This window comes from Lagopus muta, chromosome 1 (assembly GCF_023343835.1).
Source record: "Lagopus muta isolate bLagMut1 chromosome 1, bLagMut1 primary, whole genome shotgun sequence".
Classification (NCBI taxonomy): domain Eukaryota; kingdom Metazoa; phylum Chordata; class Aves; order Galliformes; family Phasianidae; genus Lagopus; species Lagopus muta.
In genome coordinates, this window is record NC_064433.1 from 133,981,153 (window position 1) to 133,994,625 (window position 13,473).

The window sequence follows — 13,473 nt, forward strand, 5'->3', positions numbered from 1 at the left end:
ATTGCCCGAGTATCTTTGCCCTGTCAGGGTTTTTTTTCCTGAAGTTAATTTGCTATTGTTGTGATCATGTCTGACAAGTGCTGGCTACAAGCGAAGGCAGGTTATGGGGATCTGTTTCCACGATATAATTTCACTGGTATTTAGCAAGCTGGATTTTAGCTGAGCAGCTAATTTGCATGGACCCTTATTCAGGGATGAAAAGCCAGTTTTGAGCATAGGCCATCTTCCACTGGGAGTTATTTGCATCTGAGGCAAAGGATTCCGGAGGAAGTGATAAAAAAAAGTGGGCAAAATTAATGGAGCCAGAAGAGGTTAATGGAGCCACCAGCAGAGACTTACTGTATATTCACACATGTAGAAGAGGAGGTTTAGGTATTGTTAAATATAAAATTGTAGTGGCTGAGTACTTGGAAATGAGTTTTTGCTACACTGATATTAATGATATAAACTCTTGTTCTGTGGTCATAAAAACAGAAAATATTCATTTCCCCATAAGAAAAAAGCCCCTTTGCTACTTTGCTAGTGCTGAACAGGTTAGGCTGCCAGGCAAAGTGTGTGCATCTAAAATAAAGAAACCTATTATGAACACAGCAGCGAGCGCACATCACAGAATGGCCAGGGTTGGAAGAGACCTTAAGGACCATGAATCTCCAACCCCCTGCCACATGCAGGGCCACCTACCCCCACATTTAACACTAGACCAGGCTGCCCAGGGCCCCATCCAACCTGGCCTTGAACACCTCCAGGGACGGGGCATCCACAGCCTCTCTGAGCAGCCTGTTCCAGCACCTCACCACTCTCTCTGTAAAGAACTTCCCCCTGACATCCAACCTAAATCTTCCCTCCCTCAACTTAAAAACATTTCCCTTTGTCCTGCAGTTTTCTACCCTTTCAAAGAGTTGACTCCCCTCCTGTTTGTAGGCTCCCTTTAGGTATTGAAAGGCTGCAATGAGGTCACCCTGCAGCCTTCTTTTCTCCAGGCTGAACAATGCCAGCTCCCTCAGCCTGTCGTTGTAGGGGAGGTGCTCCTGTCCTCTGACTGTCTTTGTGTCTCTCCTCTGGACCCTCTCCAACAGCTCCCTGTCTTTCTTGTACTGGGGCTCCAGACCTGGACACAGTACTCCAGATGGGGCCTCACAAGAGCAGAGCAGAGAGGGACAATCACCTCCCTGTCCCTGCTGGCCACCCCTCTTCTGATGGAGCCCAGGATCCCATTTGCTTTCTGAGCTGCAGGAGCACACTGCTGGCTCATGTTAAGGTTTTCATCCATCAAGACCCCCAGTCCTTCTCCACAGGGCTGCTCTCAAGGGCTGCTCCTTCCAGTCTGTATGGATGCCTGGGATTCCTCCAGCCGAAATGCAAAACTTTGCACTTTGCTGTGTTGAACCTCATCAGGTTCACCCAGGCCCACCTTTCTAGCCTCTCACATCTTGAGACAAGGCCCTACACTGTATTAAAATGCACAGAGAGCAGCACTCCTTCACATCCTCAGTACCGTCTCTGTAGACACCATGAAAGGGGTGGCCTAAAAGGATGCGTAGGGTACAGGACACTCTTCTGCTGCAGAGTGATGGAAAATGAAATGATTCATTTTGATTGACACTTTGAAAGGCAGAGTATGACCACGATGCATGAGGAACTTAAAAGAAAAGATGCTGTGTCCAGCTTTCTGTTTATTGAAACTAAAAATAATAGAGATGAGGTATATGACAGTCTGTGCACCATTCCTGGCTGCATTTCAGAGGACCAGTGTGGAAGCTCCTGGATTAATGCACAGCGTGGAGTTTGTGTAATGGGGAATGGCAAGTTGTGTGCTCAGGGATGCAGCAATGCATCCACAGGGGCAGCAGATGCTCCAGTATGCCGGCAGCAAGGTATGGGAGCTCATCCTAATGTGCAGGGGGCAGTCAGAGGATGACTGACATCAGCAGCAGACTGGAATCTGTCCGCTCCACAGATCTGATAAAATGTTTGCCCACAGGCAAACTCCAGCACGTGTGAATAGAGGAGGAATCGCTAAGTTTGTGTCCAAAACTGATGTGTTCATGCCTGCAGGTCCTTGCAATGCTCAGCTCTGTGTACCCTTCAGAAAAAAATGTTTCTGCTTTGAATCTCATAATCAGAGAAAAATTTCCTCAGAAAGTCAGTAATTTTTTTTTTTTTACCTTTTCAACCCAAAGCTGTTGAAGAAGACCTCAAAAGCCTCTAACACTTCCCCCGAATGCACGCAGACTCTCTCCTTGCAATACTACCCCCTCCTTGACCTCACATTCATTGGAAATACAGAACTTTGCAATGCTGAGTTGCTATTTATAGTTAGTTATTATAACATAGTTCCATAAAAGTATTCCTCTGGGATCTGAATCAGTGTAATGCTCTTCATAGAGTCCTTTTGTTTTCAAAGTTGTGTACTGACAAAGCTGGTGGCGCAATTGCCTTTTAAAAATGTATTGAACTGGCCTGTTTGGCTGAATAACTGTTAGAGCAGTGCCTTAGTTTCAGCTGTGATGGAACTGTTTTCTTCAGAGTGTCTGACATGATGCTATGCTTTTGTTCTAGGGGAAAAACAATGTTGATAACACATTGATGTTTATGATTGCTGCTAAGCAGTGCTGTACAGAGCCAAGGTCATTCTCAGTGAAGGGCCCAAGGAGCTGGGAGGGAACAGAATTGGGATAGCTGACTTAGACTGGTTGAAGGGATATTCCATTCCATACAACATCATGAGGAAGGAGTTTTGAAGGGTGTGGAGTGCATCTCTCTGTTCCACTGCTCAGGGGCTAGCTGGGCTCTGGTTGGGGGATGGTGAGCAATTGCTTGTGCATCACTTGTTATATACATTCACATATAGACATATGCATATAGACATAACTATTATATTTTCCTTTTCCTCTATCTTAGTAAATAGTTTTATCTCAACCCATAAGTTCCACTTTGTTTTCCTGATTCTCTCCCCCCATCCTACTGGGAAGGGGGAAATGAGCAAACAGTTGTGTGGTGCTCAGACACTTGCTGGGTTAAACCACAACAAGCAGTGAATACTACTGAAGACAACAGAAGGTGTGAACAGCACAGATTTCCACAGCACCTGTCCTGGTAGATAAAATATGTCTACCAGGAGATCCTTTGTCTTATAAGTAACCACCAAAGAATAGAGGGGAAGGAAAAATTGTCTAAAGACAGTACTGGGAAATGTAAATAAGTTTCAGAAGTGTTAGTGCTGTAAATAGGGAAATCTTGTCCTTACCTGTGCGTAAGCTGCTGGCAGATTCCCATGTCCCCACATCAGTCTCTAGGCAAAGACAAGCTCCAAGCCCTGCCTGGCTAGCAGCAGCTCCCAAAGCCCAGGAGCCCACACCATCTCTCAGACAGAACAATCGCTGAATGCAAATGCACACCAACAGCAGGTCATGGCTCAGTCACTCTGAAGAACGAATGGGAATCATCTGTTGTCTGCATAGATCTAAAAACCAAACTTACCCATATGAAATGCCACAAGCTGCCTTAAGCTGCTAACTCCATCACGAAGCCAAGTCATCTTTTTCTTCTAAGGGAGAATCCTGCTAATCTTTTGCAAGGAGGAAATTGAAAAAGATGGGTGATGAAGCAAAGCTGTTATGCAGGTTGTCACAAGGTCAGTTAATACTTGCTGCTCACATGGCTTCCACCAGTGCAGTCACACTTAATTTTCCAATTATAACTGCTGTGCCTATTGGTGAAGTAGCTATTATTAGGCTGTTCTTGCCCCCTGTCTAATTCTGTAATCTTAATTATATTTTTCCTTCTGCCTTTTGGTACAGGTGCAGTGATTAGGTGGCATTAAGTCTGTTTCATATTTATTAAGTAGACTTGTTATTATCTTTTTTGTATATATCTAAACCAAGAAATATCTTGAGATTGTTGAGGATATGCCTGGCGCCTTCTAGCCACTTACTGAGAGGGAGGAGCAAAAAGAGCAATGCTGCATTTCAGACGACAGCACAGGTCTTGCAGTCTGAGTGAGGCACAGGGAACAGGAGAGGAAGGAGGAAGGGCAATGGCAGGAGGATGGAGATCGTATCTGATTCTTTGGGCAATGATGACAAAGCCACAGCTGGAAGCACAGCCTCCAGCTGGAAACGCTGCCCTAAAATTTGGGTGGCCACTGGCAGCATCATCTTATTTCTCTTTCACCTCTTCCCCTCTTCTGCCTTGCTTTCATTCCTTTCTTCATCCTGCCACTTACCGTCCCCTGGATTCCTGGTGCCATTTCTGCAACTTCTATCCTGTTAAAGCACAGCATGCTGATCCCTTCCTCTATTTTCCTTCCAAATGCTCCCTCTTGCTCCCTGTGTGATTGTTCACAGACCTCCCAGATCTCATTCTTGTATTTGTTCTCTTGAATCAGCTCTTCAAAAGCAAATCCCAATTGTGCTGAGCCTTAAATATGGAATAGGAGTAATTAAAGCAATGAAATAATTGAGGGATGACTTTGGTTTTGAACTTAGGCGCACCGGATGACATCCTTGACACTTTATGTGGGAGCGGGATTTTTCTCACTGTTTCTGAATTAATAGAAGGAAGTAATGTGATGTTTTCTAAAACTAGATGAGGTGGAATGTGGGAAACACACTCGGTATCTTTGGAAAGGGCAAGTTAATGAGCTTATAGTGCAAGATCTGCACATGTAGACCTTGTATGAACACAGACCACGTGCTTCTAAGTACTGATAATGGAGATGGTAAACACAGTGGTGATGCTGTAGAGGTGGGACAGGGCGAGGAGTGGAGAAGGAAAGAAGACCCTTGATAGCATTCCAGTGTGCTCTTGGAGCAGGTCCAGAGGAGGGATACTAAGATGATCAGAGGCCTGGAGCACCTCTCCTATGAGGAAAGGTTGAGGGAACTGGGCTTGTTTAGCTTGGAGAAGAGAAGGCTCTGGGGAGACCGGATTACAGCCTTTTAGTACTTGAAGAGAGCTCACAGGCAGGAGGGGGAACTGACATTTTACACAATCCAATAGTGATAGGGCAAGAGGGAATTGTTTTAAACAGAGGGCAGGTTTAGGTTAGATTCTAGGAAGAAATTCTTCACTCGTAGGGCGGTGAGGCGCTGGCACAGCTGCCCATCGAAGCTGTGGTGCCCCATCCCTGTAGGCACTCAAGGCCAGGTTGCATGGGGCCCTGGGCAGCCTGAGCTGGTGGGGGGCAGCCCTGCCCATGGCAGGGGGTGGGGCTGGGTGGGCTTTGAGCTCCCTTCCAATGCAAACCGTTCTGTGATTCAAGCAACTTGATATCAGACAGGCAGAGAAAGCACAAGTGTAGGACACCAAGGTATCAATAATTAGTCGCAGCTAAATGAGAGTTTCTCCCTCCTCCAGCACTGAGATTCATCTGGTTCGTAGCTTTTGTATTCAACCATCACATTTCTAGGCCATTTAACACTGAGAATGAAAACTGCTATCAGAACAGTTTCTACTCCTATCACGTCCTGGTCACTAGAGGACCTAGAGGCAGCTATCTAGAACAAGAGCTTTCAGGAGGGTTTGTAAGAAGGAACACTAAACAGACTCCCTGACAAATTAGTACGTAAGACAGGCCACAGAAATACTCTGAAATGAGATTTGAAAAGTTAAAACTTTTCACTAAGTACTGAAATTCTTTTCCCCTTTGCAAATGCAAACCTCCTGTACAGAACATTTTTTTAAAAGCAAATATAAGTACATCCTGCCTTCATCCCATCTTCAGTTGCTTAAGGTTCAAGCAGAAAAAACCATACTTATGTCAAACTCTGGCACCTTCTAGCAGGACACTCCTGAGCCACATTGTATGAAGAGATTACAGTCTGTGACTTTCAGATAGAGGCAAAGAACTGACATGTTACTTGAATATGCCCTGTCCAGGTCAAAGAAGCATCAAGCATGCTCCTGAAGCTGCTGTCAGCTATAGTTCCTGCAAATCTTAAAGAGCCTCATTCTCTTCCAGAAATTGCCTTTTATTGAAATCTTCTGTATTACCTGAAAAATAAAAAACAGCCCTTAAAAGCAGAGGCACCTTTTAGCTGTTTAGGTGCCACAGACGCTTTTGGATGCTTAAGCATTGCTTTCCTCTGGAGAAGACCTGACTCCACTCTAGGTCCAGTCTTGTCAGCAATGGTCTGGAACCATACAGCCAACCCAAACCCAGGCTGACCCTGCTGTGAGTCAGGCTTGGGCTGTACCGTATCTGGAGCACCCAAACAGCCCAAGTTTTCCTGATTTCAACACAACAGTGACAGTCAGCTACACATAGGCACAGCAGTGCCTTCAGGGTGGTACTGGCACTGACAGCATTGCTCCTGACTGCTATCAGCTTTTGAGGCACTGTTATCATCAGCCTCATTACCTACTGGAAACCTGTTGGTGTTCAGCCATTGGCGTCCCATTGGCAGCACCGGCCTTCTGACCTTGTGCTGTCCTGCAGCTAGGGCTGCTGGGTTTGGACTGAGCCCCTGGGGCCCATTGCTGCCAGAACGGTGATGCTCTATTGATTGCCTTGGAAGGAGCTGCCATCTGGGTGATTAGCATGGACTATTTTCCTCTGTCTAGAGGCAAAACAGACTGAACTTTCACTGTGCAAAAGCCACAATTGATTATTTTTGCCTTTTTCTTTTTGATGCTGCCTTTTTGCATTTCCATTTTTGTTGCAGTAATGCAATGAGGTAATGGCCTTAAGTTGCACCAAAGGAGGTGCAGGTTGGATATTAGGAACAATTTCTTCTCAGGAGGAGTGTTGAGGCAGTGGCACAGGCTGCCCAGGGAGGTGGTGGAGTCACCATCCCTGGAGGTGTTCAAGAACCATGTGGATGTGGCACTGAGGGACGTGGGCAGTTGGACTGGGTGATCTGAGACATCCTTTCCAGTCTTAAGGATTTTTTGCTTTGCAATCCTTCCAGCATTAGGCTGTACTCCAGTCTCTGCATTTCAAACACCCTCTGTAAGAGGCTTCTGAGGACCCCCCCCCAACATACCCAAAAAGCCTTTGCTTCAGCCAAACAAATAAGCCAAGCCTGATGGGGCTGCAGGAACCTTGCCCAATGAGTGCAAACAAACTGCGAAACAAGGAACATTGTCAGTACAGTTTATGGTATTTCTACCAGTTACATGGTGAACAGCTTGTCTTCAGCATCCCACAGAAACCCATAGCATCATTAGGACCACGTTCCCTAGCAGAAATTGCCCCAGGCTGCTGCCTACTTTATCCTGTTTCATGAGCACCAAGCAGCTCCAAGGAGATGGAGCTGAGCTCACAACAGACAGACAGGATACTCCCCTAAAAGCTTGAATAAGGAGAGAAAGAAGAAAAAAAAAAAAGGACAACACAAGAGTCTAGATTTCCAGAGAAGGCCAGAAAACTGCCCAGGCAGCAGGTTCAAAGCAGCTGAAAATCAGAGAAGCAGCACCTATTTTTTCCCACATATCCACTAGCATAACCATGGACTTAAATCACAGAAGAGATGACTTTGGCTCCATAGAGCACATTCAGGCTTCCCAAATCTTTAATGGCAGTGGCTACTTTCACTGGAATACGTGAAAACATCCAGATTCAGTAAGATCTACCAGTGCTGAAGAACACCCATTGGTCTTCATGGACACCATGCAGCTACTGAATTCAGCCCTTCCATTTGACCTCCTTGGTCTGTCAGACACTGAATGAGTTCTCTAAGTGAAGAAATCCTTGTCCTTCACTCGGCCATTCACATCCCAATGCCTACATATCCACAAATGAATAACAAGTGTAATTAAAAGAATTTTTATTACAAATTAACGTATTTATACATTTGTACATCTTGCATACTGCTGTTCACCAACATAATCATTAATTCAGAAAGCATTAACAGTACAGATTTCCACCAGAGCAATTTAATGCAAGGGACTTAGTTTTATAATCAAACATCACAGAACATCATGACCTTTCTTTTGTCCTTTAAAAATAGCAGCACATTTAATTATCAGTGCTCACAGGGCATAAGCTCTAACGTTTTGTACAGCAGGAAAAGAAGAACAGTAGAGGCAACAGTAGGGCAACTCAATAGAAAGGTACTGGTTACAGTAGAGTCAGATCTAAGCAAATAGAGAGGGGTAATAAAATGAATTTACCTCTGACAACTGTAGAAAATAACATTTTTAATGCCACTTGGGATAGGAGTCATAACAAAATCTCCTATTTGCAGGACTAAGTAGACAGTTAGGATAATGCTTGCGTTTTCCAACATCTAATAGAGGTCTCAAAACATACATACTCCCCAGCCCTACCCCCACCTTTCCACAGCTGATGTTATTCAGGTTTCATGCTGTTGATGTGCTTAAGTGATGCTAAGGAACATCCAGAACTCTCCAGGCTTACACCCACAACAATTTAGTGTTAGAACTGTGACACAAGTTAGAGCTTTTGGAACTTGGAGTGTGGGCACTAAGTACAATTTCCCCCTGTAGTCCAGAAGCCACAATGCTGCCTGAAGCAGCCCATAGGTATGTGTGATGTGCTCTGTAAAACAGAATTTGTTTTCTCCCACACTTACAGCCCATTATCCTTGTACTATTATTGACATGATAATTTTACCTCTTTAAATCATAGAAATTAAGATCAGAAATTCTCTATAGTAAAGCATATGGGCTATTCATTCGAACACAGCATCAGATTATGGACATTTTTTTTTCCCTCCTTTTTCTTTTTTCTCTTCTTTCTGCCTTGGGGAGGGGAAAAAACATCACACGATGACATAGAAATTATAGGTAATTTTTATGAGCTGAAGAATGAATGTATGAAAGCATGAAAGAATAGAGAGTGGGTTAACAAGTGCTTTTTGTATGCATCAGCCACCGTGACAGAAGATGACTAAAAAGGTCAGAAGTGCAGCGTTTCTGTAATTAGAAATTAGGTGGTAAACGTGTTTATCCGTGGAAGCAATGGTATGAGAAACTAACCTCAGCTGCAGCACCCTGAGTCACAGACCCCCAGTGACATTAAAACAGAGATCTGCACTGCCGTTTGGATCTCAACACAAAAACTGAGGACACTTGTTGGCCAAACAAACAAACAAAACCCCCAAAGAAAGGTTAAAATGAAGAACTAGAGATATTTTATCAAGACCTGCATTAAGAAAAATATTCTGCCTGAATCTCTCTTCCCCAAGGGCAGGTCTAAGAACTCCTAAAGATGGCATCAAGCTTAACCTCGCAGAGCCTGAGAGGTGTAGCGGTTGCCCTGCCAGAGGGCACTTCAGTGCAGTGCTTTCATGTATTTCCTGGCTATAACACAGATATAACACACACCACTCTGACACAGCCTACGGTCTCCTCTGGTTGAGTATTATCCCAGCTGTTGAAGTGCTGTACACACACTGCAACAGCATTTTTCACCTGCCATCTCCCTCCTAGGCCCTACCTCAGCCTCACACTCTTATTTGGCTTTTTCATTCTGCTATTGAGGGACTTACACATTAATTCATCCACACGAGTTCTAGCACACAATTTAACTGAAAAACATAAAATAAAAAAAAACAGGTGAAAAACATATCAACAAATGTTAGTGTTTTTCCATTCCACGTTCCTGGAGAGCTGAAAAGATCCAATCTCTCAAATCAAACAATAATTGCCTTGTTGGTCATCTGTGATTGCAAATCTGCTACCTTAGCACTGCTCACATTCATGTATTTCTTCTGTATGCAGAATTTGTTTCTGCAATATTTTAAATCAAAAGTAAAAACCTGAAGAAAATCTGTAAAAGATGAGAAGATATTAACAAAGATGCATTTTTTCCACACAACAATTAATTATTCTCTTAATGATCTGAATAACATGATCTCGATTCCATTGCAACACAAGTTGACAGAGTTCATCACTACTCCATGGCCTGAATGTCTTAACATGGAGACTGATGTCTGCTTTATCACCTCCCTATTAGATGGAAACAGAGCACGCTGAGGATGCTCACAGCAAAAGGAAGCATCTATGAATGGCGTGCCAACGAACACAGCAGGCTTCTCCAACCTTTCTAAAGCCTCTGCCTCTACCAGCAACTATTTTGAAGACACAGAACTAGAAATTTGTCATTGCTGTTTGTACACAGGTTGTTCAGAAATCAGGAACACGAGATGCAGAACCTGCTCCTATCAAGGCTACACAGGAGAATCACTCGTACCACAAACCAAAAATGAGATCGAATGCCTTTGGAAGGTGCTTTCCATCAAATTTGTCTTTAGTGTCTGGGCAGAGGGAGCTGCAAAACTTAATTATTTTCTTTAAACACAATACAACAGGTATGCTTTTCTGATTTCAGACTCAGGAAAAAAGAAAGCTCCAAAGGACTTTTATTTCCAAGACAAAGAAACAGATATTTCCTCCCCGCTCCCCCAGGATGCAGTCTGGTTGCCCAACTCTGGACTGCAACAGCACTGAAAAAGCTGTTCCATAAGCCAACGTTCTGTAACAGGAGATCTCTTCTGAGACCATATCCAGAAGATACCAGGCAAATAACCTGCTCTGCTGAAAGTCTCAACTCTGATTTGGAACACTGAAGCAGTAAGCAGCCTACCGGCACTCTCAGCTGCATGCTGTTCACTAAGCTTAGTATTTATTAACTTATAAAATTAAAAGAAATGCTTTCACTTTGAAATACTATTTTATTTGAGTCGCTGTTTTTGAGCCTCTCCTGTGGAAAGCTGCCCATCAACTGCTTTAAAATGGTTGAATGGTTTATCATGGCAATTCAGTACAAGTTTTGCTGCTGTCTGAAAAGCTTTAGTTTACAGAACATTTTGCAGAACACAACAAATTCAGTATCTCTGTAGTGCACCTTTGTAGATTTCTTCCCAGTTATGCCACTTTCCCATGAACTTGATTGCACAAAGTCATCCACAGGTATTGATACCTATTCCTGTTGAGTTTCAGTCTGCCTAAGTTATAACAAACATTTAAGCACACAACCTACACAATTCCACATCAGCTAACATCCTTTATCCTCCAAAGAAACCCTATGATGATATAAGATAAATTTATTCAACTGTATGTACAGTATATTTGCATATTAATAAATATATCAATATTAAAAATTTCTTCCCCCATAAAAAAGTGACTACAGTCCGACCAGATAACCTGACTTCATCTCTTCATCCAAGTACAGCTGTGTGACCGAGGCTATCAGTTTCCACTCGGTTTACTACAGTAACCATAGGAGCAGAAAATTAACAGGCTAGTGCTTAACTTTATACAGCAGAGAAGAGGGGAAAGAAATAAGAGTATGAAAAAGTGCAAAAGCCTACAACTTGTAGAGCAAAGAACGTGTTCATTATGTGATCCTGGGGAAGAGAATCCAGCCCAAAAGAGGATGTGCTGCAGCAAACATCATAAGCAAAGTGTGCTTTTGTCCTGATAGTCAGCTGCACGATGCCAGTCTTGTGTAATGCTCCAAGAATTCCTACTCCAACAGATACCATCTCCACCTTTACAAATTCATCAACACCACATTCAGTGCAAAGTGACACGTCTGAAAATAACGGTTTACCTTGTCTCCATAACATTCATCCTTACTGTGGAAAAAAAGGCTCACTTCCTTTGACTCTTATTACTATATACACAAGTCTATATTTGCACCTCTCCATTTCTGGTAGTGAATTTTTTTCCTCTATTTACATTCATTAGAAACTGAGAAGGCAATTGGCCGTATTTTATATTGACTGAAGTCCTCCCATTGACCCAATGACTGTCTGTTCATCTTCATTTATGCTTAAAGTAGCTGCACTTGTATTTTATTTTTTTCCAGTCCGTTTTCAGTGTGATATAAGCCATGGGAACCTCTGGGATCTAGAACATATTTCAAGTCTCACTGCTGGAGCTGGAAGAGTGAGGAGTCACATTTGAGTTCAGATGTCTGTTTGCAGCACAGTGTGTGTGGACCATACCCCCATTTGGGTATCTTACAAATGCAGGCTCACAGAAAGGATTTTGGCACACCTGACAGACCTTTTTGTCCGAAAGAAGAATTGGAGTTCCTTTATGTTTGACCTAAGGAGGAAAAAAAAAAAAAAATCCAAATATGAATCTAGCAATGAATGAAGTCAAATTAAGATACAGCAGGAAAAAAGAGCAACACTTCATTGGTTACACCTGTGCCATTTCAAACATACCAAACTGATGGCAAAGGTAGCTTGAACTATTTAACATGAAATTCAGTCATACTAGCTTGTTCCTGTGCCTCACATAGAATGGCACTCACATGTAATGCAACTAAAAACTCAGTACAACTTGCTAAACAAGAACATGACTTCACAGCATACGGAGTACTGTCAAATTCTTACTGCAGACAGATTCTGCTGAATAAACTTTCATCAGAAGGAAACAGATTTAATCATACCTAAGAAAATTTTAAGTAACACTGCTCCACAGCAAGGAATAAAATACTCCACAAGTGGATTTAATAAAATCAAAAGCTATTAGTAAGTTTTAATGCCAAGTGTTGCACAAGCCTTATTGCAACTACTGACATGACCCAGTTCAAGCAAAAAAAAAAAACAAAAAAAAAAACAAAAATCAGTTGTTAAAAGTTCTGGAAGAAATTCATAAATCTGAAAATCCCCAATGTATTTCCATTCAGCCCACAAGTTCAAAGTTGTTCCTTTTTCAAATACCCACCTCCCCTTTTGTTTTACAGAAGCGTAACATTGACTCTAGTAGCCATCACAAAAATGTAACAAATGCAGCAATTAAAACTGCCAAGGACTTGGAGTCAACTTTGTCCTAACTCTTAAAGAACCTGATTATAATTAAATCCTCAGATTCACAATACAACTTCCAAGTGCCTCTATTAAAAACAAAACAACAAAAACCCTACCTTCTCATATTTGTAGATCAAGTTTTCGGCTTGTGCTAACCCAAGTGCAACCTGAGTCATTCTTTTTGTATGAATGCTTTGCCTCACTGCTCCGGCCAGGAATGGAGAGAGGAGCTGCACTGACCAGCTGTCAGGCACCAGCTGCAAAACCAGGGCTGCGTCAAACTCAGCAGCATGGTTATTCAAGAGATCTACAGCAGCCATGACCAGTGCACAATCCGAAGCATCTGGATTCAGATATACTGACAGCAGCATATGGAAGAGCCTCTGCCTGTACTGCAGATCTCTGTTCTCAGAGTTCCATATGCAGTATTCTTCAGCAGCACGGAAATCCTTTAACTCATGGACAAGGATATGCAAAGCCTTCTCGTGTTCTTCTAGTTTTCCATATAAAATTGCGCTTTCCATGTGAAGGTCTGTGCCACGGATTTTGTCTGTTAAATGAGAAATAAGGTCATGTTTGCTCAGTGGAAAAGACTGCTACTTTCTCTTCCCAGTTCAATTCAACAAATCCACAGAGCTCAACTTCCACTCACTTTGCAGAAAAGCAGGCAGCTCTATACTTTTAGACAAGTACAAGAATGCACAGACGTACAGAATCAAGAGCACCACAAAATAAGGAAGAA

The 13,473-nt window shown here is 42.9% G+C and overlaps 1 protein-coding gene across 1 annotated transcript in view; it reads right to left on the bottom strand.

The window, feature by feature from the left end:
* Positions 1-7,752: 7,752 nt before the first annotated feature.
* The window catches only part of TGFBRAP1 (transforming growth factor beta receptor associated protein 1), a 33,607-nt gene continuing 27,886 nt past the window's right edge, over positions 7,753-13,473 (bottom strand). The window contains exons 11-12 of the mRNA XM_048932459.1: positions 12,848-13,281; positions 7,753-12,021 (exon numbers count right to left, since the gene is read on the bottom strand). Of these exons, the coding sequence (XP_048788416.1) occupies positions 11,833-12,021; positions 12,848-13,281 (623 nt within the window). The 3' untranslated portion in view covers positions 7,753-11,832. The remainder of the gene's footprint in view (positions 12,022-12,847; positions 13,282-13,473) is intronic.